Below are 26,246 nucleotides of genomic sequence, written 5' to 3'. Positions count from 1 at the left end.
CTTGTCTTTTCACATTTATCTTTTTACATTTACACAAAGTGCATTTGTATTTTTATACTTCGCTTATTTCTTTTATATTAATCTATTCTGTTTACATGCATATTTTTTTCCACTTTGTTTTATTCTAGAACTCTTGTAGTAGGAAGTACTAGAAGATCTGTGAATGTCTTAGTTTTGTTACCTTCATTAATAGCTAATATTCTCATTTCTGTTTAATGATCAGTGACTTAGTATTGCATAAGAATCAATAGTCTAACTAACTGTAAATTGAAGCTCTCATTTCTCCCTTTCAGTGTTACTGAAGTTTTATTTTCTGGGAGGGGGATATTGAACTCCATATTATTGTTTTTAGTGTTTTTTCAGAATCATTTTTCCGGAATACTTTTTACCTTTTTGAGGATGGACTTTTTGCAGTTCACTTTAACTATGTAGTGTGTACAAATGACATTTCAGCCAGACTTGGAGGAGCTGTTCTGGCATTTTGATTTGCAAATCAAACATGCACTCTATCTTTTAGTCTCTTTTCATTGTATTTCTTCTCCTTGTTTCTTTTGGATCTGGTACTGTCATCTGCATTTCTTTATTAATTAACAAATTTGCCTGGAGATAATTTTTACTGCTCCTTGTCTTAAAAACATTTTACTTCCTACCTTTCTTCTTATCAATAAACAGGATATATGTAATTTGGGATTTATCTAATCTGTTACTGATGGATGAAAAGACTCAAAGTGCCAAGAGATCAGGGAAATTCAGATCAATCCAGGAAGGAGGAATCATTAGGTGTGACTCTCAAGAACAGGGATATTCAAGTGGGTCACAGGGTCATTCTGGCAAAGCGTTTTCTTGTGGCTGTGGGTTCTCAAGGGATATAGGTGATTCTAGTGAAAGAAGAGAGCCAAATGAGAGTGATTGTGAAGCGTTGTAGTCAGAAAGGTGATGGTTTTCCTTTTTTTTAAATTTAAATTTTATTTTAAATTCAGGGGTACATGTGTAGGTTTGTTATATAGGTAAACTTGTGTCATGGGGGTTTGTTGTACAGATTATTTCATCACACAGGTAGTAAGCCTAGTACCCCTTAGTTATTTTTTCCTGATTGTCTCCTTCTGCCCTCCAGTAAGCCTCAGTGTGTGTTGTTCCCCTCTATGTGTCCATGTGTTCTCATCACTTAGCTCCCTTTTGTAAATGAGAATATGCAGTATTTGGTTTTCTGTTCCTGCAAAGAACGTGGTCTTATTCTTTTTTATGGCTGCATAGTATTCCATGGTGTATATGTACCTCATTTTCTTTGTCTAGTCTACCATTGATGGACATTTAGGTTGATACTGTGTTTTTGCTCTTGTGAATAGTGCTGTGGTGAACATACATGTTCTTTCTGATGGAACGACTTAGTTTTTTTGGGTCTATACCTAGTAATGGGATTGCTGGGTCGAATCATATTTCTGTTTTTATAACTTTAAGGGATCACCATCATCTTCCACAGTGGTTAAACTAATTTACACTCCCACCCACAGTGTATAAGCTTTCTCTTTTCTCTGCAGCCTTGCCAGCATGTTACTTTTGAATAATAGCCTTTTGACTTTTTGACTTTTAAATAATAGCCATTCTGACTAGTGTGAGATGGTATTTCATTGTGGTTTTGATTTGTGTTTCTCTTATGATCAATGATGTTGAGCATGTTGGCTGCCTGTATGCCTTCTTTTGAAAAGTGTCTGTTCATATCCTTTGCCCAATTTTTAGTGGGGTGGTTTGTTTTTTTCTTGCAACTTTAAGTTCCTTATAGATGCTGGATACTAGTCTTTTGTCAGATGCATAGTTTGCAAAAGTTTTCTCCCATTCTATATGTTGTTCATTCTGTTAATAGTTTTGTTTGCTGTAAAGAAGCTCTTTAGTTTAATTAGATCCCGTTTGTCAAATTTTGCTTTTGTTGCAGTTGCTTTTGGTGTCTTTGTCATGAAATTTTTGCCTGTTTCTATGTCCAGAATGGTGTTGCCAAGGTTATCTTCCAGAGTTTTTTATAGTTTTGGGCTTTACATGTAAGTATTTAATCCATCTTGAGTTAAGTTTTGTATATGATATAAGGATGGGGTCCAGTTGCAATCTTCTGCATATTACTAGCCAGTTATCCCAGCACCATTTATTTAATGGGGAGTCCTTTCCTTATTGCTTGTTTTTGTCAGTTTTGTTGAAGATCAGATAGTTACAGGTGTGCAGCCTTATTTCTGGGTTCTCTATTCTCTTCCATTGGTCTGTGTATCTGTTTTTGTACCAGTGCCATGCTGTTTTGGTTACTGTTGCCCTGTAGTATAGTTTGAAGTTGGGTAGTGTGGTGCATCTAGCTGTGTTCTTTTTGCTTGGGATTGCCTTAGCTATTCAGGCTCTTTTTTGGTTTCATATGAATTTTAAAATAGTTTTTCCTAGTTCTGTGAAGAATGTCATCTGGTAGTTTAATAGGAATAGTGTTGAATCTGTACATTGCTTTGGGCAGTATAGCCATTTTAATGATACTGATTCTTCCTTCCATGAGCATGGAATGTTTTTCCATTTGTTTTTGTCATTTCTGATTTCTTTGAGCAGTGTTTTTTATTTTTTCCGTAGATCTTTCACCTCCCTGATTAGCTATATTCCTAGGTATTTTATTTTTTGTGACATTTGTGAATGGGATTGCATTCCTGATTTTACTCTCAGCTTGACTATTGTTGGTGTATAGGAGTGCTAGTGACTTTTGTACATTGATTTTATATCCTGAGACTTTGCTGAAGTTGTTTATCAGCTTAAGGAGCTTTTGGGCCCAAACTATGGGGTTTTCTAGATAGAGGATCATGTTGTCTACAAACAGGAATAGTTTGACCTACTTTCTTCCTATTTGGATGCCCTTTATTTCTTTCTTTTGCCTGATTCCTCTGGCCAGGACTTCTAAAACTATGTTGAGTAGGAGTGGTGAGAGAGGGCATCCTTCTCTTGTGCTGGTTTTCAAGGGTTTCCAGCTTTTGCCCATTCAGTATGATACTGGCTTTGGGTTTGTCATAGATGGCTCTTATTATTTTGAGGTGCATTTTTTCATTACCTAGTTTATTGAGAGTTTTTAACATGGAAGGGTGTTGAATTTTATCAAAAGCCTTTTCTGCATCTATTGAGATAATCATGTGGTTTTTGGCTTTAGTTCTGTTTATGTGATGAATCACATTTATTTATTTGCATATGTCAAGCCAACCTTGCATCCTAGGGATGAAGCCTACTTGACTATGGTGGATAAGCTTTTTGATGTGCTGCTGGATTAGGTTTGCCATTATTTTGTTGAGGATTTCTACATCAGTGTTCATCAATGATATTGGCCTGAAGTTTTCTTTTTTTGTTGTGTCTCTGCCAGGTTTTGGTATCAGGTTGATGCACAACTTATAGAATGAGTTAGAGCAGAGTCCCTTCTCCTCAAGCTTTTGGAATAGTTTTAGCAGGAATGGTACCAGCTCTTCTTTCTACATCTGGTAGAATTCAGCTGTGAATCCATCTGACCCTGGGCTTTTTTGGGTTGGTAAGCTATTTATTACTGATTCAATTTCAGAACTTGTTATTGGTCTGTTCAGGGGTTCAGTTTCTTCCTGGTTCAGTCTTAGGATGGTGTATGTGTTCAAGAATTTATCCTTTTCTTCTAGATTTTCTAGTTTATGTGCATAGAGGTGTTTATAGTATTCTCTGATGGTTGTTTATATTTCTGTGGGATTAGTGGTGATATCTTCCTTATCATTTCTGATTGTGTCTATTTGAATCTTCTCTCTTCTTTATTAGTCTAGCTGGCGGTCTGTTTTAATTTTTTCAAAAAATCAGCTTCTGGATTTGTTGATCTTTTGAATGGTTTTTTGTGTCTCAGTCTCCTTCAGCTTAGCTCTGATTTTGGTTATTTCTCATCTTCTGTTATGTATGTCACTGCATGTGAGATGGGTCTCTTGAAGACAGCATACCAATGGGTCTTGATTCTTTATCCAGCTTGTCATTCTGTGCCTTTTAATTGGGACATTTAGCTCATTTACATTCAAGGTTAGTATTGATATGTATGGATTTGATTCTCTCATCATGATGTTAGCTGGTTATTTTGCATTTTTTTGTGTGGTTGCTTTATAGTGTCACTGGTCTGTGTACTTTAGTCTGTTTTTGTAGTGGCTGGTAACGGTCTTTCCTTTCCATATATGGTGCTTCCTTCAGGAGCTTAGTTTGGCCAGATAATGAAATTCTGGGTTGAAATTCTTTTCTTTAAGAATGTTGAATATGCCTCCAATCTGTTCTGGCTGGTAGAGTTTCTGCCAAGAGGTCTACCATTAGTCTGATAAGCTTCCCTTTGTAGGTGACCTGATCTTTCTTTCTGGCTACCCTTAACATTTTCTTCCTTAATTTTGACCTTGGAGAATTTGATGATTATGTATCCTGGGAATGATCTTGTGAAGTATCTTACTAGGGTTCTCTGCATTTCCTGAATTTGAATGTTAGCCTCTCTAGCTAGGTTGGGAAAGTTCTCATGGGTGATATCCTGAAATATGTTTTCCAGGTTGGTTGCATTCTCCCCGTCTTTTCAGGGGACACCAGTGAGTTGTAGATTTGGCATCTTTACATAATCCCATATATCTTGGGGATTTTATTCATTCCTTTTCATTCTTTTTCTCTATTCTTACCTGTCTTATTTCAGAAAGACAAGCCAGTCTTCAAACTCTGAGATTCTTTCCTCTGCTTGGTCTATTTTGCTGTTAATGCTTGTGATTGCATTATAAAATTCCTCTAGTGTGTTTTTCAGCTCTAACAGGTTCGTTATATTTCTTTCTATACTGTCTATTTTGTCTGTCAGTGACTGTCTTATTTCAGAAAGCCAGTCTTCAAGCTCTGAGATTTCTTTCCTCTGCTTGGTCTGTTTTGCTATTGATACTTGTGATTGCATTATGAAATTCTTGTAGTGTGCTTTTCAGCTCTATCAGGTTGCTTTACATTCCTTTCTATACTGCTGATTTTGTCTGTCAGTTCCTGCATTGTTTTATCATGATTCTTAGCTTCCTTGGACTGGGTTTCAATATACTCTTGTAGCTCAATGATCTTTGCTCCTATCCATGCTCTGAATTATATTTCTGTCATTTTAGCCCTCTTAGCCCAGTTCTGAACCCTTACTGGAGAAGTGATATGGTTGTTTGGAGGAAGGAAGATACTCTGGCTTTTTGAGTTCTTGGAGTTCTTGCACTATTTCTTTCTCATCTTTGTGGGCTTACGTTCCTTCAGTCTTTGAAGTTGCTGACCCTTGGATGAGTTTTTTTTTCTTTTATCATATTTGATGACCTTGAGAATTTGATTGTAGTATAAGGTGGATTCAGCCAACTGGCTTTGTCTCTGGAAGATTTTAGGGGACCATTGCTCAGCTCCCAACTCCTAGACTATGTGGTGTAACTCTGAGGGGCTTGTATTGGGCCCTAACTTTTTTCTCTGGCTCCTTGAAGTTAGGAATCCACTGCATTGGGGGTTCAGGGTGCTCCTGGACTGCTGCTGGTCACTACACCCCAATGGGTGGTGTCAGCCAAAGCGTTTCATAGTGCGATGACAGTGGGATTCATCCTTGTTTGCATGTGCTGGCAGCAGTGGTAGCAGCAGTGCAGTGGGGGATACACTTGTCAGCTATGGCAGGGTTCTGGTGGGTGCCAGGGTGCTTGCCTCCCTGAAGGTGTTCACCACAGTGGAGGAGGGAACACAGCTGGAAGGTGAGCGGGGGCCCCTGCTGGCAACTGCACAGTGGCACTGGTGGTGGTGTTGGCTTGGGGGCAGGGCACTGGCGGTTGCAGGTCTGTGTGCCTTCTCTGTGTACTGCAAACAGGAGTGGTTGCTCTGTGCAGGGGAGGATCTGCTATTCTCTGTGCCTAGTTTCACTCCTGCGGCAGTGTTGATGCAAGAAAGGGGCACTGGCAGAGGCAAGACTGGCTGGTTTTGTGCCCACCAAGGTTCTGTCTGCAGTGGTGGTCAGTGGGGACATGGGGGATGAACTGCACTCCCGCCACAGCAGTGGTAAGGTGGATACATGTACACTTGCCTGTTGGTGGGGCAAGAAAAGCAAAACCTGCTGGCATAGGCACATGCCAGCAAAGCCATGTGGGGAGTTGCTGTGGGCCCAGAGAAGCTGCAGTATGGGGACAGAATGTACAGGTTGGTGCATAGCCATGGGGGCCACTCCTCTGGAGCTCTCTGCTGGTCAGGTATAGTCTGCTAGCACAGAAGCTATGATGCAGTCCCCCAGGCCACCCAAGGCTGCCCTGTAAGCATGTGTGGCCACGCTGGGGCCCTGGGAGAGGCCGCCAGCAGGCCAAGGGGTGTTCAGGTGAGACTGGCCCCATATGATGGGCAAGACCACTCTGCACAGTTCGGGTCCAACAGTTGCCTTAGAGCTAAAGTCTCCTATGGGAGCCAGTTAAGCCTAAGGGGATGGCTATCCCTGGCCATGCCCCACCACCCCACCACAGATACTCCCGCACCAAACTCTCTGGGCTCCATATCAGCTGGCTTGCTGCTCCTATCATTTCTCTAAGTGGCTTACCCTGTCAACTTGAGTGTTTATGGTGGTCAAGGGGTCGCCTCCTGCTAGGGTTCCAGAGGCCCGTGGGAAAAGGGGGTTGCTTCTTGCTAGTTCAGCTCATCTGTTTTTCCAGAGTTGTTTGGGCCAGCAATGAGTCCAGGTGCCTAGTAGTCGCCTCATGTACGGTTCCCAGCTTCCTCCCCCTTCATCTCTGCTTCTGTGTCTTCTCTCCATCCACTCTCAGTGACCGCCTCTGAAGATCTGTTAGGAGCACACCAGTTGTCTCAGTCCCTCACTGGCAGCTTTTCCTCCTGGCTGTGTCTAGTCAGCCATCTTGTCCGCCCCCTGCTTTTTTTTTTTTTTTTTCTCCCTCTTTGTCTTCAATTTTTAAAAACCTTGGTCAAAGAACTATTTAGGCTAAGTTTGAGAACTCCCTAGTCAGTTCCCATGCTGTCAGCGGACCTTATGAAATCATTTAAAGTTTTTATGATTCTGCAGGTGTGTCTTGTCTAACATGTGATAGAGGGCCAAAAGGCCACACTACTGAAAATTTAAGGAAGGGTGTGTGTGTGGGTGCGGGTGTGGTGTTTTGAGGGTTGCCTTTTCTCTTGGTTGTGATATGTTAGGAGTAATGGCTATTACATACTGATGTGCTTGATGTGCTTTGTCTTTACGGGTTATAGCAGTGTAGACACGAGTCTGCTTTTGGGATAATCTGTTTCCCTTTTTTCTTCTGTCTTTGCTAAAAGCTGTTGCTCATTTCTACTGATCATTGTAGTTACCCCTTCTACCTACCATACTTTCTAATTTTGCATCTTCTGGTGGATTGTGGGCTAGGAAATATGAATAGTTAAGACTGTTCAACTTGTTTTAATCAAATAGATGAGTCCTGATGATCTTTATCAAAGCAAAATAGGTAGACTTAGGGTCAGCCTCTTGTCTTTTCTTTTTTAAAATGTTCTTTTCTTGCTGGTAAAAGCAGTAGCCATTGGAGAAATTTTAGAAAAGACAAACTATGAAGCAAAAAATAATCATAATACCTTGAATCAGAGTTAATCTGTATTAACATTTGGTGTATTTCCTTTAAGCTATGTAAGTAAACTTCAGTAAAAATCCTTCCCAAAATTGGGATTTTAGTATAGTATACTTTTTATATCCATATGTTTTTTAAGTGGTAAGCATTTTGCATGTTAACTGTTTTAATACAGCTTAATGTTTGCATATTTTATTATGTACTTTCATTCATTATATTCGTTCACAATTTATTTATAAACATTTAGATTTTTTCCAGTTTGTCCAGTTTTTATAAAAGAACAAATCCCTATTGACAATTTCTGTGTTTTTTTGAGACTGAGTCTCACTCTGTTGCTCAGGTTGGAGTGCAGTGATGCTGTCTCGGCTCACTGCAACCTCCATCTTCCGGGTTCGAGCGATCTTGTGCCACAGCCTCCCGAGTGGCTGGGATTTCTGGCACCTGCCACCAGGTCTAGCGAATTTTTGTATTTTTAGTAGAGATGGGGTTTTGCCGTGTTGGCCAGGCTGGTCTCAAACTCCTGACCTCAAGTGATCTGCCTGCCTTGGCCTCCCAAAGTGCTGGGATTACAGGCATGAGCCAACATGCCCAGTCCCGACAAATTCTTAACATCTACATTTATTTTCTTCTTTTCGTTTTTTGTAGAGACAGGGTCTCACCATGTTGCCCAGGCTGGTCTTGAACTCCTGGGCTCAAGTCATCCTTCTGCCTCTGCCTCCCAAAGTGCTGAAATTATAGATGGGAGCTGCTCTACCTGGCTCTACATTTATTTATTTATTTATTTATTTTATTTTATTTATTTATTTTTTTTTTGAGATGGAGTCTCGCTGTGTCTCCCAGGCTGGAGTGCAGTGGTGTGATCTCGGCTCACTGCAAGCTCCGCCTCCCGGGTTCACGCCATTCTCCCACCTCAGCCTCCCAAGTAGCTGGGACTACAAGCGCCCGCCACCACGGCCGGCTAGTTTTTTGTATTTTTAGTAGAGACGGAGTTTCACCATGTTAGCCAGGATAGTCTCGATCTCCTGACCTCGTGATCCACCCGCCTCGGCCTCCCAAAGTGCTGGGATTACAGGCTTGAGCCACCGCGCCCGGCCTACATTTATTTTTTTTTACATGAATTTCTAAAAGTAGTGTTTACTAAGTCAAGGTTAAGAATATTTATGAGTGTTTTAATATACACTCCCACATTGCTTTCTGGAAGTCATGTGCTTTGTATTTCAACACTTTATGGGTCTTTGATTCCAAATAACTTACCCACACAAGTCTTATTTTATAAGATCTTTCCTAATTTGATAGATGTAAAATGCCGTTGGATGTTTTCCTCTGATTACTAGTGAAATTAAGTCTTTTTTCATGTTTATTGGACATTTATATTTTTGTGGGAATCATTCTTGTCCTTGAGTTATTTTTCTGTTGAGAGCTTAATACTTTTTACAAATTTGTAAGAGTTTTTTGTATACTAAAAGTTAAAAGCCCTTTGATTTTTTGTAAATATTTTTCTGTTTATTTACCTTTTAATTTTGTTAATTGGATTTTTTTAAAATAGAAGTTTTACATGGTTAAATGTATCATTTTAAAATTACTTTTTCATTAGTTTTAAGCTCAGAAAGTTTCCTTTCATCCAGAAATTCAGTTACATCATTCACTTACATCTTTTTTTTAAAAACTAGACTTTTCCATTTTATTGCCTGTATTTACCCATTCTTCCAGTTTGAACTTTAGAATGACTTTTTCAAGTTCTCTTACAAAAATAAATTCCACTATAATTTTTTATTGGAATTGCATTAACTCCTCATTTTTATAAGTAGTTTATTTCTAGTACTTTTAAGAAATTTACTGTTCTAGATGGTGTTTGTTTACTCCCTCCTGTTCCCTGTTTCCCTCTCCCTTCCTACTTATCAGTCGATGACATTCTAGCTGGTTATTAAAAGAATTACTTCTGGATACTTGTGGAGGTGAAGGCTTGGCAGAAAATAGATGTCTCTGGTATCAAATCATTGAAAAGTGGGTTAGAATAACTTCCTTACCATGGTTGGTGGAACTTGTTTCTCTGAAGTTGGGCAAATGGTAAAGCAGGCACAGGCCTCCTTTTTTTTCCTGTCTGACATTACTATTCTGTACTTTATTGTAGAGAAATTATTCTTAAAGTCTTCTAGATTTTTTATGAAGTATTGTTGGTTTCCAGGGCTCTCAAAACTTTATATTTCTTATTTTCATGAGTTTTTTTTTTTATGAAAAGGGTTGAGTAGAATAATCAGACAGAGAGAGACAGTTTCGGCTGGGTGCGCTGGCTCACACCTGTAATCCCAGCACTTTGGGAGGCCGAGGCAGGTGGATCACGAGGTCAGGAGTTCAAGACCAGCCTGGCCAAGATGGGGAAACCCCGTCTCTACTAAAAATACAAAAATGTGCCAGGTGTGGTGGCATGCACCTGTAATCCCAGCTACTCGGGAGACTGAGACAGAGAATTGTTTAAACTTGGGAGGCAGAGGTTGCAGTGAGCCGAGATTGTGCTACCGCACTCCAGCCTGGGTGACAGAGCGAGACTCCATCTCAAAAAGAACAAAAAAAAAAAAGAAAGAGAGTTTTCATCTAAACCTAGAAATTCTGAAAACTAGTTGTTTGTTCACTATTTTTTGGCAATGTTAAGAATTATTAAATAACTAGGTATTTGACTTCCTAAGAAGTGGGGTAACCATAGATATGCATTTGAGAACTTGAATTTACAAATAAATACAGAGATTATTTTATATTTTTATACCTCAGGGATGTTGTTTCAATGCTAATGAAAAATACTACCACTTTTCTGCTTTTAGGTTGGAATGTTGCATCAGCAGGTAGAAGAACATGAAAAAATCAAGCAAGAGATGACCATGGAGTATAAGCAGGAGTTGAAGAAACTACATGAAGAAGTGAGATTTTAGTTTTGTTAAATGTCGTATATGTAGTTCTCTCTCTTTCACCCTTGAGAACTTTGTTAACGAAAGCCACCTTTCTACTTTGTGAAGTGGGAAATATATAGTGCATGGAAGATACAGGAGTGGGAATCCATTTCTCTGTTCTTTAATCCAGGTAAAGAGGTTTGCCTAATTGTAGGTTTGATGCTACCTAGAAGAGATGCTAAAATATGTTTCTTGGTTGAGTACCTGAAAGAAGTTAGGGCTGTTTTTGTGTAATACTGTGAAATACTTGATACCAAAAATTACATTTAATATTTTAATTTTTATCAGTTACTAGATTATAAACAATGGAGGATCCAAAATTTAAGAAGCATTTTGGGATAAATAAGTAAGAAAATTCTGTCCATTAACTCAATTTTATTCTTCAGATTTGGAAAAAACTGCTTTTATTCTGATTTAATTGCAAAGTATTCTTCTCCTGCATCCTAAATATCAGTGCTCTGCAAGAGCATAGCTTTGAGAATCACAGACCTGGAGGAAAGAAAAAGAGTTTTAATTTGCTGCTTTTATTGTGGGGCTAGGTGGTAGGGTCTTTAAGTGCAAGGCTATTGTAATCAAAAACTTTTGTTTAAAATTTTTAAAAAATTTTTTCTTTGAATGTATTTCTTTACTAATGTTTGTTTTATATATTTAATTTTTAGTTTCCTTTTGTGTTTTAGTTTGGAAATCTAACATGTTCTCAGTAATACTGGTTAGCCCTGCTCTTGTTTTCATAATACAAATTTTTCTCACCACTACTCTTTTCAAATTCTTAAACTTTAAGTATAGAAATAACTGTTTCTACAGTTAGGCATACTGAAGAGAAGCTACGAAAAGCTTCAGAAAAAGCAAATGAGGGAATTCAGAGGAAATACCAAAAATCACAGGGAAGATCGGTCTGAAATTGAGAGGTTAACTGCAAAAATAGAGGTATGTTCATAGTAATAATTTGTTCATAGTGATTGTCAGCCTTCGTGTAGGAAAATGCTGTTTCTAATGGCACTATTTTCTTTTCTTTTTTTTTTTTTTTTAATGGCACTATTTTCTGAAACCAATTTTCTACCATCTTTAGGACTGCCACTAAGCTATTTCAAAGGTGAGAGAGTGATCCACCATACATCCTATCATCATCTGGTTCCCTGTGGTTAACGGGATTACTGGCCATCAATAATTCTCAACAGGGCACTACCACCCTTGGGGAGCATTTGCAAATGTATGGAGGCCTTTTTTTTTTTTGGTTGTCAAAATGACTGAGCATAATAAAACTGGCATTTAGGGGACAGGGACCAGGGATACTAAATATGCCTAAGATTGTTCCACACAGGAAGGATTATTGTACCTCAAATGCCAGTATCTCTCCCATTGGGAAACACTGACCACTAGTTACAGACAGTCCTCTGTGGGCATTGGTCTTGTCTTATATATCATTGTATCTCAAGCACCTAATAAAGTGGGGGCTTAGTAAATGTGGAAAGTACATAGCACTTTTTGTACAAAGTAATCTCTGTATCAGATTATTCTCAATTCCCATTTAGATGTAGTAAGGCATTCACTTCCTTCTCTGCTGACTTTGTTTTTATTAAGACTGAATAACTCCATGATTGTTGTATATATTGAGAACTTAAGGGGAGGTGGTGAGCTAATAGTACCAAGAGTAGATGAAGGAGCAGCACAAAGCTGTCACTCTCTTCCTCTGTCCTTGCTATTAGTTTTTCAGTGGACATAAGAATTCCCAGGGTACTTTTAGGCTCTCAGAAATGCTGATCCAGCAGTATGGCATAGGACCTAGGATGGCATAGGACCTACAATCTGCATTGTATCCAGCTCCCCTAGCTTATTCTGATTTGAGAAACATTGTTCAACATCTTTGTGTGATCACTTATAAGTTTTTACTCTCAGTGACCTGTCACCCACAAATGCCAGTATATTATTGTTACTTAAAATTATAATTTCTGTGTTTAATATTCCTTTATATCTCAAATTTTTTTACATTTGAAGAGCTTAGAATCAGAAGACTGCAGATACTGCTTCCCTTCCACCCTTTTCAGCAATACCTTTTCCCCCCAAACCCTATATCCTTCTTGCTTCACATTGCCACTTCCTGACTATTTTCTTTCCTTGCTACCTCAAAAACTCCGTCTTTGATTTTCATGTTACCAGCCTATGCTGCCAGCCCATGTACATAACAACCAAAGTAGTCATCTTCTGATCTCTGGGTTATTTCCTTGGCTCATTGATTTCAGCACCCAGCTCACTGTCAGTTCTCTCCAACATTACTCTTACTCTGAGGATCTCAGGATCTGGAGGGATGATGCCTATAATACTCTGACCTTACAGTTTCTTGTCTTTCTTTCCTCCATAGATGGTTTGATTATGTCTCTGTCTCATCTACTTATTCCCATTGCCATTCCTCAGCTCTTGTCATTACCATATATGCCACCCCTCTAGAATCTCATTTTCAAGCATTTAATTATCAGACTACCAATCCCTATCTTTTCAGCTAACTCTCTCTAGTCCTTTGACTCTCAGTAATCATTATCCATCCCTTAAAATGATTGAATTCTGCTGCCTTTTTACTGCTCCATTATCTACTTAGTGTTCTCACTTATTGGTCTTTAGCCAGCTTTTAAATTCTGTGATTACATTTTTAACTTTCCCTTTCATCTCGTGTGCTCCTCTCTTGCTTCCTCATATTTGCTTGGCAGAATCACAGATCTGCTTAAGTCCACCTTTCTGCCCACTCTCTACCTGTCATGTATCGCTGAACATGGCTGGAGAAAACCCTAACTATACTGTCTGATATCCCTTTAAATTCATGGTCCCTAACCTCAAATGGGTCCTAATGCTACCTGGAATCGTACTGTATTTCCTCTCATCTCCTACTTTCCACAATGAGTATTTCAGACTTCTGCTTTTCTCCTCAAACTCTCAACACCTATCCCCACATCCTCACCTTTGGGTTATATCTTTATAACCCAAAGATATATAGACCTCCAGCTCTGTGTATAGACTTCCAGCTCTGTGTCCACCCACCTATCTGCTTCTGTGCCCATGTACCCTGCCTTCTTTCCTGGAGGAACTACCCATGCCCTCCCCCTTTTCTACCCAAGGCATTACTCTAGTAGTTCAACTTCTCTTTTCTGCACCATTAATTTTTTCTCTCTACTGGATATTTTTTACCAGCATCCAAATTTCCCTCCTCTTAAATATCCTCTCTTGACCTGTCTCTTCCTCCTCTGCCCCATTTTATTTCTTTCATTTTATAACTAAAAAATTACCTCCATTATCTATACTTGTCTCTAGTTCCTCTTGTCTCATTTTTCTTATACCCACTCAAGGCTTTTGTCCCCTCACACTGCAGAAGCTGTTCACATAGAGGTCACCAGTGACTTACACATTCCCAGAGCCTGTGGGCTGGTCCTCATCTTCCTCATCCTACCTACAGCTTTGTAGGAGAGCTGGTCTCTCCCACCTCCTTACCCTCTTTCTTGACTTGGCTTGAGAAAAACCACATTTCTCTCATTTTTCTCCTTGTTCATCACTCCTCAGTCTCCGTTACTCCTTAACCTAGGATCATGTCATTGGACCTTTCCTTTTTTTTTTTTTTTTCCTGTCTACGCTCACTCCCCTATTGGTCCCATTGAATTTCATAGCTTTAACACTGTGTATATGTTGACAATTCAAAATTTATATATCTAGCCGAGACTTTGCCTCTTCATGACAGAATAACTTTCAACTGCCTGTTTCCTATCTCCACTATGATGTCTGAAATGTGTCCGACTTAACATGTCCAAGCTAAAGGTCCTGTCTTTCTCTTCCTCATCTCCCCAACACTGATTCATGTTTTAGTTGATAGCAACTCAGTTTGCTCGACCTAAAAACCTCAGAGTCATCTTAGACTTCTCTTTTCTCAGCACAATAGCCAGAATGATTCTGCTGTAATGTAAATCAAATTATATCACTTCCTATACAAAAACCTTCCAGCAGCTTCAGGAAGGGGATCATCACACACCGGGTCCTATTGTGGGGAGCAGGGGGAGGAGAGATAGCATTAGGAGATATACCTAATGTAAATGATGAATTAATGGGTGCAGCACACCAACATGGCACATGTATACATATGTAACAAACCTGCACGTTGTGCACATGTTCCTTAGAACTTAAAGTATTAAAAAGAAAAAAAACCTAAGTTATCCTAATGGCCTACGTGGTCTCATTCTCATACCTTGTCTTCTCCTATTTTCCCTTTCATTCACTTTGTTCCAGCCACACCAGTCTCCTTTCTCACCCTTAAACACACCAGGATGCTCTTATTTCAAGGCTGTTCTTTCCACCCAGAATATTGTAACTTCACCCGCATCTCCCTAAGTGTTTACTTAAATGTTTTTCACTCAGTCTGGCCATCCCTTTTAAAAATTACAACCCCAACTCTGAAGACTTCATGCTCTGTTTTCTCCAAATCGTGTATTACCGTCTGCTATACCATACAAGAAATGTGTCATCTGTTGCCCCCAGTTGAGTGGGACTAGGGTGGGTTGTTTGTTTTGTTAAGTATTGTATCCCTGACACCTAAAGCAGTACCTGGCATATATAGTAGAATGATTGAATGAATGAATGAATGAATAAATGAATGAATATCAGAAATTTGGTTAGCAACAGTTATCTTAAGGAGCCTGAGACTTCTGGAGTTGAGGATCCTGGAAGACAGTGATAGAAAGATTGAGTTTCCTTTCCCTTTGATTTGCCCCATTTTCATAAATATTGAAATCATTTTCTTGATCATGCAATTTGATGTTACTATTGATCCATCATTAATTTTGAACTGTTCGGCTTTGGGTTACAAATATCTGTTAAAATTTAGTACAGATTTTCTTTTTTTATTTATTTATTTATTTATTTATTTATTTATTTATTATTATTATACTTTAAGTTGTTATTCAAGCCTTTGCAGTTCCTCTGTTGAGATAATAAAAATTTGGACATCAAAGGATATTGTATTGTCTGAATCTACTTGGTTCTTGAGTTTTAGATACTGAGAAGTAAGATTTGGGTTACCAAAGGACTTATCTGAAAATTTAATCTGTTCAATTCCTGGGTCTGGATATCAAGAATTTGGATAGCGAGGGATATCTGTAATCATACTTAAAAATTTTAGTTATCTTAGCGTCAGTTTTCTGAAAATTCACTAGAAAATTATAACAACCCTTAGGTGGCAGCAAATCAATGAAAAACATCTGAATCCAGTGCTTAGCATCTGCGTTTCATACTCCTCACCATTAGGGTGTTAAATTTAGAAAGACAGATATCCAGAGGCACAGTATGTGAGGAATTTAGTGTTGCTCTCTAGCTCTGTTAGCTAAGTGAGTAATGGGTCTCCTGCTGTGGAGAAAGGTGTGAGCGTACCCAGGGACATGGGGAGAAATTAAAGTAAAAGGGAGTCTGGGAAGTAGTGACAGTGAGGAGAAGCACTCAGAAATTAAGTACTCTAATTGCTTCCTCAGGAATTCCGTCAGAAATCGCTGGACTGGGAGAAGCAACGCTTGATTTATCAGCAACAGGTATCTTCACTGGAGGCACAAAGGAAGGCTCTGGCTGAACAATCAGAGATAATTCAGGTAGGCCTAAGACTTTTTAAAATAATGAGAAGCAGATAGGTTTTGATCAAGTTTGAACTACCTTAATGCAGTGTCCTGGTACCATTTAGCCTCTTTCAGCTTCTCTCCACGAACCCTGCTCTCTTTCTTGTTTAGGTAGCCTCTCCTCCTCAGCATCTAGACCCAGCTCCTCCTTCCCTCCTGCCCTCACACATGCGTGTATTCACTCTCCTGTCCAGGCTCATGTCTTTGTGCCGGCTTGCTGCTTTGCCTCCTTGCTTGTTTCTGACTTGCTCACCCACTCTCTGTCATTGTCGTGCTTACTGAGGCTCTATGCTTGCATCCATGTTCACTGTCCTCATCTTGGTCCCTGGCTTTGTCGCCCTCTCTTCCTCTCCTCTCTTTCTTCCTTACCACAATCCCATTCCTCCCTCTGTCTCCTTTTCCATGTCTTTCTGTCTCTTGTTAGGTCTCTCAGCTCTACTATAGTCTGTGCCTTGCACCATCCCCATGGTCACTGGGGTGTCTTGGCCGAGGTGCCTCAGCCGGGGAGCTTCAGTTTGTCTGCCCGTGCGGACAGATGTGGAGAGAGTCACATGGCAATGGTGTGCATACTAACTAAAAGTGGTGTCTTTGTGGTAACAAAAATACTTATTTTAGAACACTGATAGAAACTTTTCTCTTAATGGCTGAAGCAAAACCAAAAACCAGACACCTACTTTAGGAATATGTCTTATAAGAACCTATTCAGCTCATTCCTTTTTCAGTTAGAATCAAGAACATAAAGGAAACTAAAAAAAAGTTGCGATCATCTGTTATGTGCTAGACATTGACCCAGTGCTTCTAGACAATTTTTGTGTGTGTTCTCTGTTTAATATTATGATAATCTGTCAAGGTTGGTAGTTATCTTAGTTTTATAGAATGAGGGAACAGACTGGGTAAGTTGAAATAGCTAGAAGGGAGGTTTTTTTGTTTTTTGCTTTTTTTGGCTTTTTGGATTTTTTAAAATAATCTGCATTTGTATGCTTTTTAAAGTCTCAATAATGCATTAACTTTTTGTTCGTCTCCCTGAAATATCAGCTGTCTAACTACTGACAGTGGGTCTGCTGTGAGTAACTTCATTCAAAATGATAGGAAAAGTTCACAACAACTGCAAGGAAGAAATTTATTTTTTAGGCCACAGCAAGCTACGCAGCCAGACAGACCAGTGAAATCATGAGATGTCTAGACCAGTTTTTTTACTTGAATGCCAAAGCACTATACAGACCTAATAACTATAAGGTATTGTTTTATATATAATACATGTTTTTTTTTTCTTAACAACAACAAAAAAATTTGTTGGTTTTCGTGAGATGAGGTCTCGCTACATTGCTCAGGCTGATCTCAAATTCCTGGGCTCCAGCTATCCTCCCACCTTGGCCTCCTAAGTGCTAGGATTACAGGTGTGAGCTACCACACTTGACCAAGATATTGTTATATTCTAGTTGTAGGCTTCAGATTGACAAAAAAACAAATTGAGTCTTAATTTTTACAGTTCTCAATTGTTTATCCATGGAGTATTATTGATTATAGAGTCTCTTTTCACATTACTGTTATTCTATTCCAAATTACTATTGTGATTATTGACTCTACATGATAAAAACTTCATTGTTAGCAAAAATGGGATTTTTACTTACTGTAATTCAGCTACGGCTAGAGTAAGAAGTCTTTCAACAGCCAACATTTGTTTTCCTACTAAGGGTGTTTGAATTATTCTTCTGATAGTTTTGTTTAACCTAAAACTATCTGATTGTTTAATAAAAATGTTACCTATAAATGTATTTATCTTTCTCCCTTGGCAAACTAAATAAAATTAAATCTTTCAATGATTCAGTATATACCAGTGCTGTATGATCATCATTTTTTTAAACATCTAAATAAACTTATCTATATCCATTAACGAGCATTAATAGTTGTCATCTTGTAAATCTTTATTTTAATTGTGGTAAAATACACATAAAATGTTCCACCTTAACCATTTTTAAATGTATAGTATAGTAATGTTAACTATATGTACATTGTACAACAGATCTCTAGAACTTTTTTATCTTGTCAAACTGAAACTCTATACCATTCACTACTTCTTATTTTGGGGTGGAATATTACAGAGCAAATCATAGATATCATCTTATTTCCAAACAGGTAAGGACTTAAAAAATAACTACAATATATCAGTATCACATTAATAGAATAATAACTTCTTTTTTTTTTTTTTTTTTTTTGTTGAGACGGAGTCTCGCGCTGTGTCACCCAGGCTGGAGTGCAGTGGCGCGATCTCGGCTCACTGCAAGCTCCGCCTCCCAGGTTCACGCCATTCTCCTGCCTCAGCCTCCGAGTAGCTGGGACTACAGGCGCCCGCCACCACGCCCGGCTGGTTTTTTGTATTTTTAGTAGAGACGGGGTTTCACCATGTTAGCCAGGATGGTCTCGATCTCCTGACCTCATGATCCACCCGCCTCGGCCTCCCAAAGTGCTGGGATTACAGGCTTGAGCCACCGCGCCCGGCCAGTAACTTCTTAATATAACTTAATATCCAGTCTGTTCACATTTCCCCAGTTGTCCAAAAAACTATCTTTTTACAATCGGATGTTTGAGTCAGAATCCCGTCAAGGTTGATATATTGCATTTGGTTGAAATGTGGGTCACCATTGAACAATAGCAGTGGAAAACCTGGGAGACTAAGTGGATATTAACCTACCCTTCATTAAAAAAAAATCTTTGTATAATTTTTTTCTTGTATGTTTTTAACATCTAAAAGTATAATTCAGAAACAACTTCTCATTCTTTGACATATATTTGCTTGAATTCATTTCTTTTAATAAGCTATTAAAATTACATAATACATGCTTATTTTAGAAAAATGAGAAAATGCGGATAAAATGAGAAATAACTAAATCACCCATAATTCTACCGTTTAGAGATTTACCATGAATAAAATTTTGGTATAAATTTCTTCTGACTTTGTGTATGCTTACATACAGTGTGCAATACATTCATGTACTTTTGGTAGGAAAAACCTATATGCACTGTGAGTGGGAAGGGAGGGGTAGTTGCAAACTTTAAAAAATATTGACAGTAGCAAAGTGTTGATAATTTTTGAAGTTGTGTGATAGGGGTTCATCTTACTCTCTCTATATTTGTGTATGCTTAAAATTTTCCATGAAGTAATAACTTTAAAATATATAGAATGCTTACTATGTGATCAGATACTATGCTAAGCAGCTAAGCACTTCACAGCTTTAAAATTTTTCCTTTTTAAATACGATATGTCAACAAATTTGTAGTCATAATGATTACATAGAAGTCCACCCTATCGTCAAACGTATGATGACATTTGTAACCAGTCCCTTACTGTAGAACATTTAGTTTTTTACTTTTCACTTTTGTAAATAGTGCTTAGATTAACATCCTTATATAAACATTTAGGAATATTTATTTTCTTAGGAAATGGACCTTGAATTGGATTTGCTGTATAAGAGTACACTCAAATATTTTAATATACATTGCCAAAGTTTTCTCCAATGATGGATTGATAGACTTTCTTTAGTAGTATGTGAGAATATCCATTTCCTCATATTTTCCCTACATTAAGCACTATTATTTCTTTTGACTTTCCCCACTTTTAGGCTTGTCTTTGCTAATCTTATAGGTGAAAAAAAATGATATCATTGTTTTAATATATATTGTTGTAATATGAGTGAGGTTGAGCACTTTTTTCATCTGTTTATGGCCAACTTCATTTTTCATAAATTATTTGTGTCCTTTATTCGCCTTTCTTTTAGGATTTTTTTTTAAATCTTATTTTATTTTCTTTTTTGAGACAGAGTCTCTGTTGTCCAGCCTGGAGTGCAGTGGCCTGATCTTGGCTGACTGCAACCTCTGCCTCGCGGGTTCAAGCAGTTCTCCTGCCTCAGACTCCTGAGTAGCTGGGATTACAGGTGTTTGCCACGACGCTCAGCTAATTTTTGTATTTTCAGTAGAGACGGGGTTTCACCTCGTTGACCAGGCTGGTCTTGAACTCCAGACCTCAAGTGATCTGCCTGTCTTGGCCTCCCAAAGTGTTAGCATCACACCCGGCCAGATGTTTATATTTTACTATTCTGAAAGAGCTCTTCATACACTTAAGTATGAAGTATAAGTCCTTTGCTATTATGTTACAGTTGTGTGTGTGTACTCAATTTACCTTAATTTTTTTATGGAAATACAATTGTTTTTTAAACAGTTAATTAGAATTACTTAATTCTATCAATTTTTTCTTCAGCGTTTCTATCTTTGATATCATACTATAAAGTCTTACCTAAGTCAAATTTCTTCTAATGCTTTATCATTTCTTTTTAATGCATTTTATCTAAAAATTATTTTAGTGTAAAGTATTTGATAGGGATCTAAATTTGTTTTTTAAATGGTTATATAATTTACTGAGTATAACGTTTTCAGGAACAAAATGATTCTAAAATTCATATGGAATGATAAATGAATGATACTAGCCAACTTTTTTTTTTTTTTTGAGGTGGATTTTTGCTCTTGTTGCCCAGGCTGGAGTGCAATGGCGCAATCTCGGCTCGCTGCAACCTCTGCCTCCCAAATTCAAACAATCCACCTCCTCAGCATCCCAAGTAGCTAGGATTACAGGCATGCACCACCATGCCCAGCTGATTTTGTGTTTTTAGTAGAGACGGGGTTTTACTATCCTAGTCAGGCTTGTCTCGAACTCGTGACCTCAAGTGATCCACCCGCCTTAGCCTCCCAAAGTGCTGGGATTATAGGTGTGAGCCACCGTGCCTGGCCACCAACATTTTTTAAAAAGGAGTAATGGGGGATGTTTGTTCTATCAAATATTAAAATGTATTTTATTTAAAAGTACAGTTGTTAAACTATAATGCTAGATGTAATAACAGAATGAAGGTTATATAGTATAAGAAAAGGATCAGTACAGTCTAAAACCAAGGTCATTTATGTTTAGAAGGCAACAAATTGCCTGCTACTTTTTCTCTTGCCTACATAATGCAAAGGAAATGTTTAAGGAAAACTTAGTGAACATTAGGAACATTTGAAAAAAATTAAAATATTAAGCCAACATAAAATATAAAATATTTAGCTGATAAACAGTATGTGAAAAAAGTAGAGGTTGCTCTATATGTTTTCCTTTTGAAATGCTTAGATGAGCTGTAAGATACTCTTCAAGTTAATTTTAACTCCACTGTTAATTATATGTATATAAATGTATTTATAAGTATATATGTTATATTTTTAAAAGCATCCTTTTGCTGTCACAACTTTTGAAGAAAAAAAATGACCCTAACTCACATGTTAATCTGTTGTCTTGGTAGAAATATCAGAGTTAATTGAATTGACTTAGACTTACTGTTTAAAAGTTCGTAGTAGCATAGACACAGCAGTGATAACAGGATCTTAGTGGGAGCTGTGTTGTTAGCAGGCTCTTTAGGCTGCTCTAAATGCTGCAAGGCTGTGGCCTGCACTGGCGCATTTGGAGTTGACAGTGATGGGAAGCTTAGTAAGGGATTGATGCTTACAATGGCCATACCTTTATACTGGGATTCTTTGGAAAATAAAAAGCCCTGTTGCTTCATATCACATTGTTCATAGTAATCTCACTATCTGGGAGAGTCCTTTTCTTGAAGCACCAGGAAGTACCTATCACACATCCAGAAGAGGATTTGAATTCAACCCCCAGTCCCCAATTTCTTCTTCACTCTCCTTCACCCTTTAGCTGCCCACACTGGCCATTTGTTTCAGTTTCAGTTTCAGTCTCCCTGATGTAAATTGCCTTCTTGATTGCTTCTTTTAACCACCTCTGCTGTGATTTGTATTGTTGAAATAACTCTCTACCCATTCCAATAGAATGCTAAATGTTAGATTAATAAGAGGAATGCCTGTTTCTGGCTCAAAGAATTAGTGGTTACTGCAAAAAAAAAAAAAAAAAAAAAAAAAAAAAAAAAAAAGTTTAACAATATGCCAACCTTAAAATACCTCTAAAGCCAGATAATTATCAGAAATAATCATTATTTTATAAGTATTTTAAATAATTATTTTTAGATCACTTGGACTCGGGAAGGGGAACATCACACACCGGGGCCTATCATGGGGAGGGGGGTGGGGGAGGGATTGCATTGGGAGTTATACCTGATGTAAATGATGAGTTGATGGGTGCTGACGAGTTGATGGGTGCAGCACAGCAACATGGCACAAGTATACATATGTAACAAACCTGTACGTTATGCACATGTACCCTAGAACTTAAAGTATAATAATAATAAAAAAATTTTAAAAAAATAAATAAATAAAAATAAAAATAATACTTTCTTAGTATTGATGAGGTATTCTTGAGATTATTGTAATGCTAATAGATATTGGTGAGTCACATGTAATTTAAAATTTTCTACTAGTCACATTAAAAAGTAAAAAGGTGAAATTAATTTTAATAACTCAATATATCAAATATTACAACAGTTACTTTACATTTTTTAAACTGAGTCTTTGAAATCTTTAACTGAATTTGTGTTTTACAGTTAAGAGCACATCTCAATTCAGATTAGCCACAGTTTAGTTGTGCAGTAGCCACATGTGGGTGACTGCGATGGTAGTGCAACCCTAGTGTATTCTAGGCAATGAAAATTTAGAGTTTGTTCTTGAGTTGATTATGTACTTTTCACTATGCTTAAAAAAAACTGTATTTTTGTGTGACCAAAATAGTAAATCAGTGAAAGAAGGTTATGTTCTTCATTCTTCAAAACTGAGAAGTTTTTTAGTATTTAGCAAATCTAGAATCACTGGTTAAAGTATACCTTGGTTTGACTATTAGTTTATTATATCAATACTGAGTTTAAGATCACAGATTTGAGTTGATAGTATTAGGTAACTCTTGCAGTATTAGGAAGATAGTGTTTTGCAATGATGTATTATCTGAGTGCCCATTTGGGCAGTGGGTTTCTAGCTGTGTTTTGCTAAGACCCAGGGCTGCTGCACAGATTAAGGGTAGGACTAAGGGACATTTCAGCAAGCTGAGCTCTAACCCTTTTCTCCTTCTCACCCTCACCCATTCTCTGCATTTATTTATTCTGCACAGGAAACCTTTCCTCTTTGAAAAAAAAGTTTATATTATATTTAAAAGTTTGGAGACAGTTCCATGCTTAGCAATTGTTCTAGTGAATCTAAACCTAAATGTTGATGTTCTTCCTTTATACCATTGTAGGAATCTGGTTTTAAAAAAAAAGGCTCTTTGCACTGAAATCTTGATCAGTAATTTATACAAACAGTATTTGTCTGTCTCTTCACCTCTCTTCTACCCTCTCTCTGGCTTATGGGAAGTTTTTAGCATCTACTTTATTTGACTACAGTATACAGTACAGGATTTGGACCTGTACTGCAAATAATAAAATCTTTAAATCTGCAACAGATAGATTTCCCAGAGATATTTCTACTTGTATTTCTAAAATAAAATTGTGTGCTTTTACCTTTAGAAATATTTAGAATAAGGGAAGTTTACTTCCACAGATTATTTATATTCATCTTCAGTGTGTAGATGAAGTACCAGCCAGGATGCTGGATTAAAACTTGTAAATACTAAAAAGTTTGGAGCTAAAACCCAATATTGCTGGGATGCATAGCCTAAAACATAGTAGTCAGTAGATATATCATTGAGAGAAACCAATTTGAGATGCACTATATTTGTCTACCTCTTTTAACTCAGGAAGTGTCCAAAAACTGATGACAGAACCAATCTCTCCTCCCTTATAAGCACCTTTTCCTCCAATAAACAAAAATCCACAATTTCCCCATTTCTCTGAATTTAAAGAGCATTTTATGGTTACTTTGACTAATCTAAATATGAATGTTTATAATGTTAAAACAGAATAATTACAACATGCTCCAGGTGGTGGGGGCAGGGGGCGGAATTTAAACTACAAATTTAGTGATTTTGAAATCTAATTTCTAAACTTCCATCAGAAATATAATAATGCATTATAGCTCCTATTTCCTATGTTTTACATAGGAAATAATTCCAGCCAGGTTGCAGTTGAATTTCTGTGTAAGTAGGTAGAATACTGTAGCATCTCTTCTCCTGAGGAATCCCTTTACTTTATCCATTCTTTTCTATTTATTTATTTCTTTGAGACAGGTTCTCACTTTGTCACACAGGCTGAAGTGCAGTGGTATGATCTTGGCTCACTGCAACTTCCGCTTCCTGGGTTCGAGTGATCCTCTCATGCCACCATGCTTGGGTAGTTTTTGTATTTTTTGTTTCTTTGTTTTGAGACAGAGTCTCATTCTGTCACCAGGCTGTAGTGCAGTGGCGCAATCTTGGCTCACTGCAACCTCCGACTCCCTGGTTCAAGTGATTCTATTGCCCCAGCCTCCCAAGTAGCTGGGATTACAGCCATGCGCCACCACGCCCAGCTAATTTTTGTATTTTGATGGGGTTTCACTATGTTGGCCAGGATGGTCTCGATCTTCTGACCTCGTGATCCACCTGCCTCAGCGTCCCAAAGTGCTGGGATTACAGGCGTGATCCACCGCACCCGGCCAATTTTTGATAAAGACAGGGTTTCGCCATGTTTCCAGGCTGATCTCCAACTCCTGAGCTCAAACGATCTGCCCGCCTCAGCCTCCCACAGTGTTAGGCTTACAGGCATGAGCCACCATGCCCAGCCTCTCAATTCTTTCTTACCCCTTCTCAATGTATATATATTTTAGTGAGCCAGTGCTTTATGCTTCTATGGAAATAATAGTTTCATTTTAGTCTTATTCATTGATTATTTTATAATTTCCCTTTTACCTATTGATTGATAGTCTGTGTTTCTAGGCTCAGCTCGCCAATCGGAAACAGAAATTAGAGTCTGTGGAACTTTCCAGCCAATCAGAAATTCAACACTTAAGCAGTAAACTGGAGCGTGCCAATGACACTATCTGTGCCAATGAGTTGGAAATAGAGCGGCTCACCATGAGGGTCAATGACTTGGTTGGAACCAGTATGACTGTCCTGCAGGAGCAGCAGCAAAAAGAAGAAAAATTGAGGGAATCTGAAAAACTATTAGAGGTCTGTTTTAAAATCACTGTAATTGGGGGAAGCGTGTGTATGTGTGTTTTAAGAGAGTGTTATTAAGCTAGAACTAGGTTCTACAATCTATACTTTCTTCCCTGCTTTATAAATGATGGATCAGATATTGATAGTTTTGTTAATATTGTGACTGTTACATAACTTATAGTCTGACTTCCTGGCTTCTTATGAAATAGAAAAATTGTAATAATAGCTGGCTTAGAAATTTCTGGGTATTTTGCAGGTTCTGCAGGAAGAAAAAAGAATTGAAGGAAAATTACAATCATATTTGACTTTTTCGCAGGCTCTGCAGGAAGAAAAGAGAGAATTAAGGGCAGCTCTTCAGTCTCAAGAAAATCTCATCCATGAGGGAAGAATGCAAAAGGAGCAGTTACAAGAAAAAGTAAAGGCAGCTGACACTCAACATGCTGTAGAAGCTATAAGGTAAATTTAATCTTAAATATTATTCATCTTAGCCACTTAATGGCTAGGCATTAAGCACTAGGCTTATTTTTATTTTTATTTTATTTTTATTTTATTTTCAGATAGTCTCCTTCTGTTGCCCAGACTGGAGTGCAGTGGTACAATCTCAGCTCACTGCAACCTCCACCTCTCAGGTTCAAGCGATTCTTCAGCCTCAGCCTCCCGAGTAGTTGGGACTACAGGTGCACGCCACCATACCTGGCTAGTATTTTGTATTTTTAGAGATGGCCATTCATCATGTTGGCTAGGCTGGTCTTGAACTCCTGACCTCAGGTGATCTGCCCACCTCGGCCTCCCAAAGTGTTGGGATTACAGGTCTGAGCTGCCACGCCCGTCCAAGCACTGGTTTTAATATTGCATATTCATAATTTTATGTTTGATCGTATTGTGGATTTTCTTAATTGGCTTTAACTTCTGAGTTAGGTTTTTAAAGTGTTATAAAATTTTGTGTGGTTAATTTTCTTCTGCCACCAGTTTGGATCCCTAACAGAGACTCTCATGTTTAGAAAGTTAGAAGCCAAGGTCAGTTTGCATGCTTTGGGAAAATCCAAACGTGCAGGGAATTGTC

At 38.1% G+C, this 26,246-nt stretch overlaps 1 protein-coding gene across 32 annotated transcripts in view; it reads left to right on the top strand.

Moving 5' to 3' along the window:
• The window catches only part of CEP63 (centrosomal protein 63), a 177,774-nt gene that overhangs the window by 42,560 nt on the left and 108,968 nt on the right, over nt 1-26,246 (top strand). For all 32 annotated transcript variants that reach the window (XR_002520546.2, XM_021934846.2, XM_021934845.2 and 29 more), the window contains 5 exons: nt 10,382-10,477; nt 11,312-11,434; nt 16,006-16,119; nt 24,962-25,195; nt 25,500-25,639. Coding sequence is in view for 31 of the 32 variants with exons in the window: in XM_021934846.2 (XP_021790538.2) it covers nt 10,382-10,477; nt 11,312-11,434; nt 16,006-16,119; nt 24,962-25,195; nt 25,500-25,639 (707 nt within the window). In the remaining variant the exon portion in view is untranslated. The remainder of the gene's footprint in view (nt 1-10,381; nt 10,478-11,311; nt 11,435-16,005; nt 16,120-24,961; nt 25,196-25,499; nt 25,640-26,246) is intronic.

Source organism: Papio anubis, chromosome 2, assembly GCF_008728515.1.
Source record: "Papio anubis isolate 15944 chromosome 2, Panubis1.0, whole genome shotgun sequence".
NCBI lineage: Eukaryota > Metazoa > Chordata > Mammalia > Primates > Cercopithecidae > Papio > Papio anubis.
Note: the sequence above shows the minus strand (reverse complement) of the source record. Positions and strands in the feature narration are given on the sequence as shown.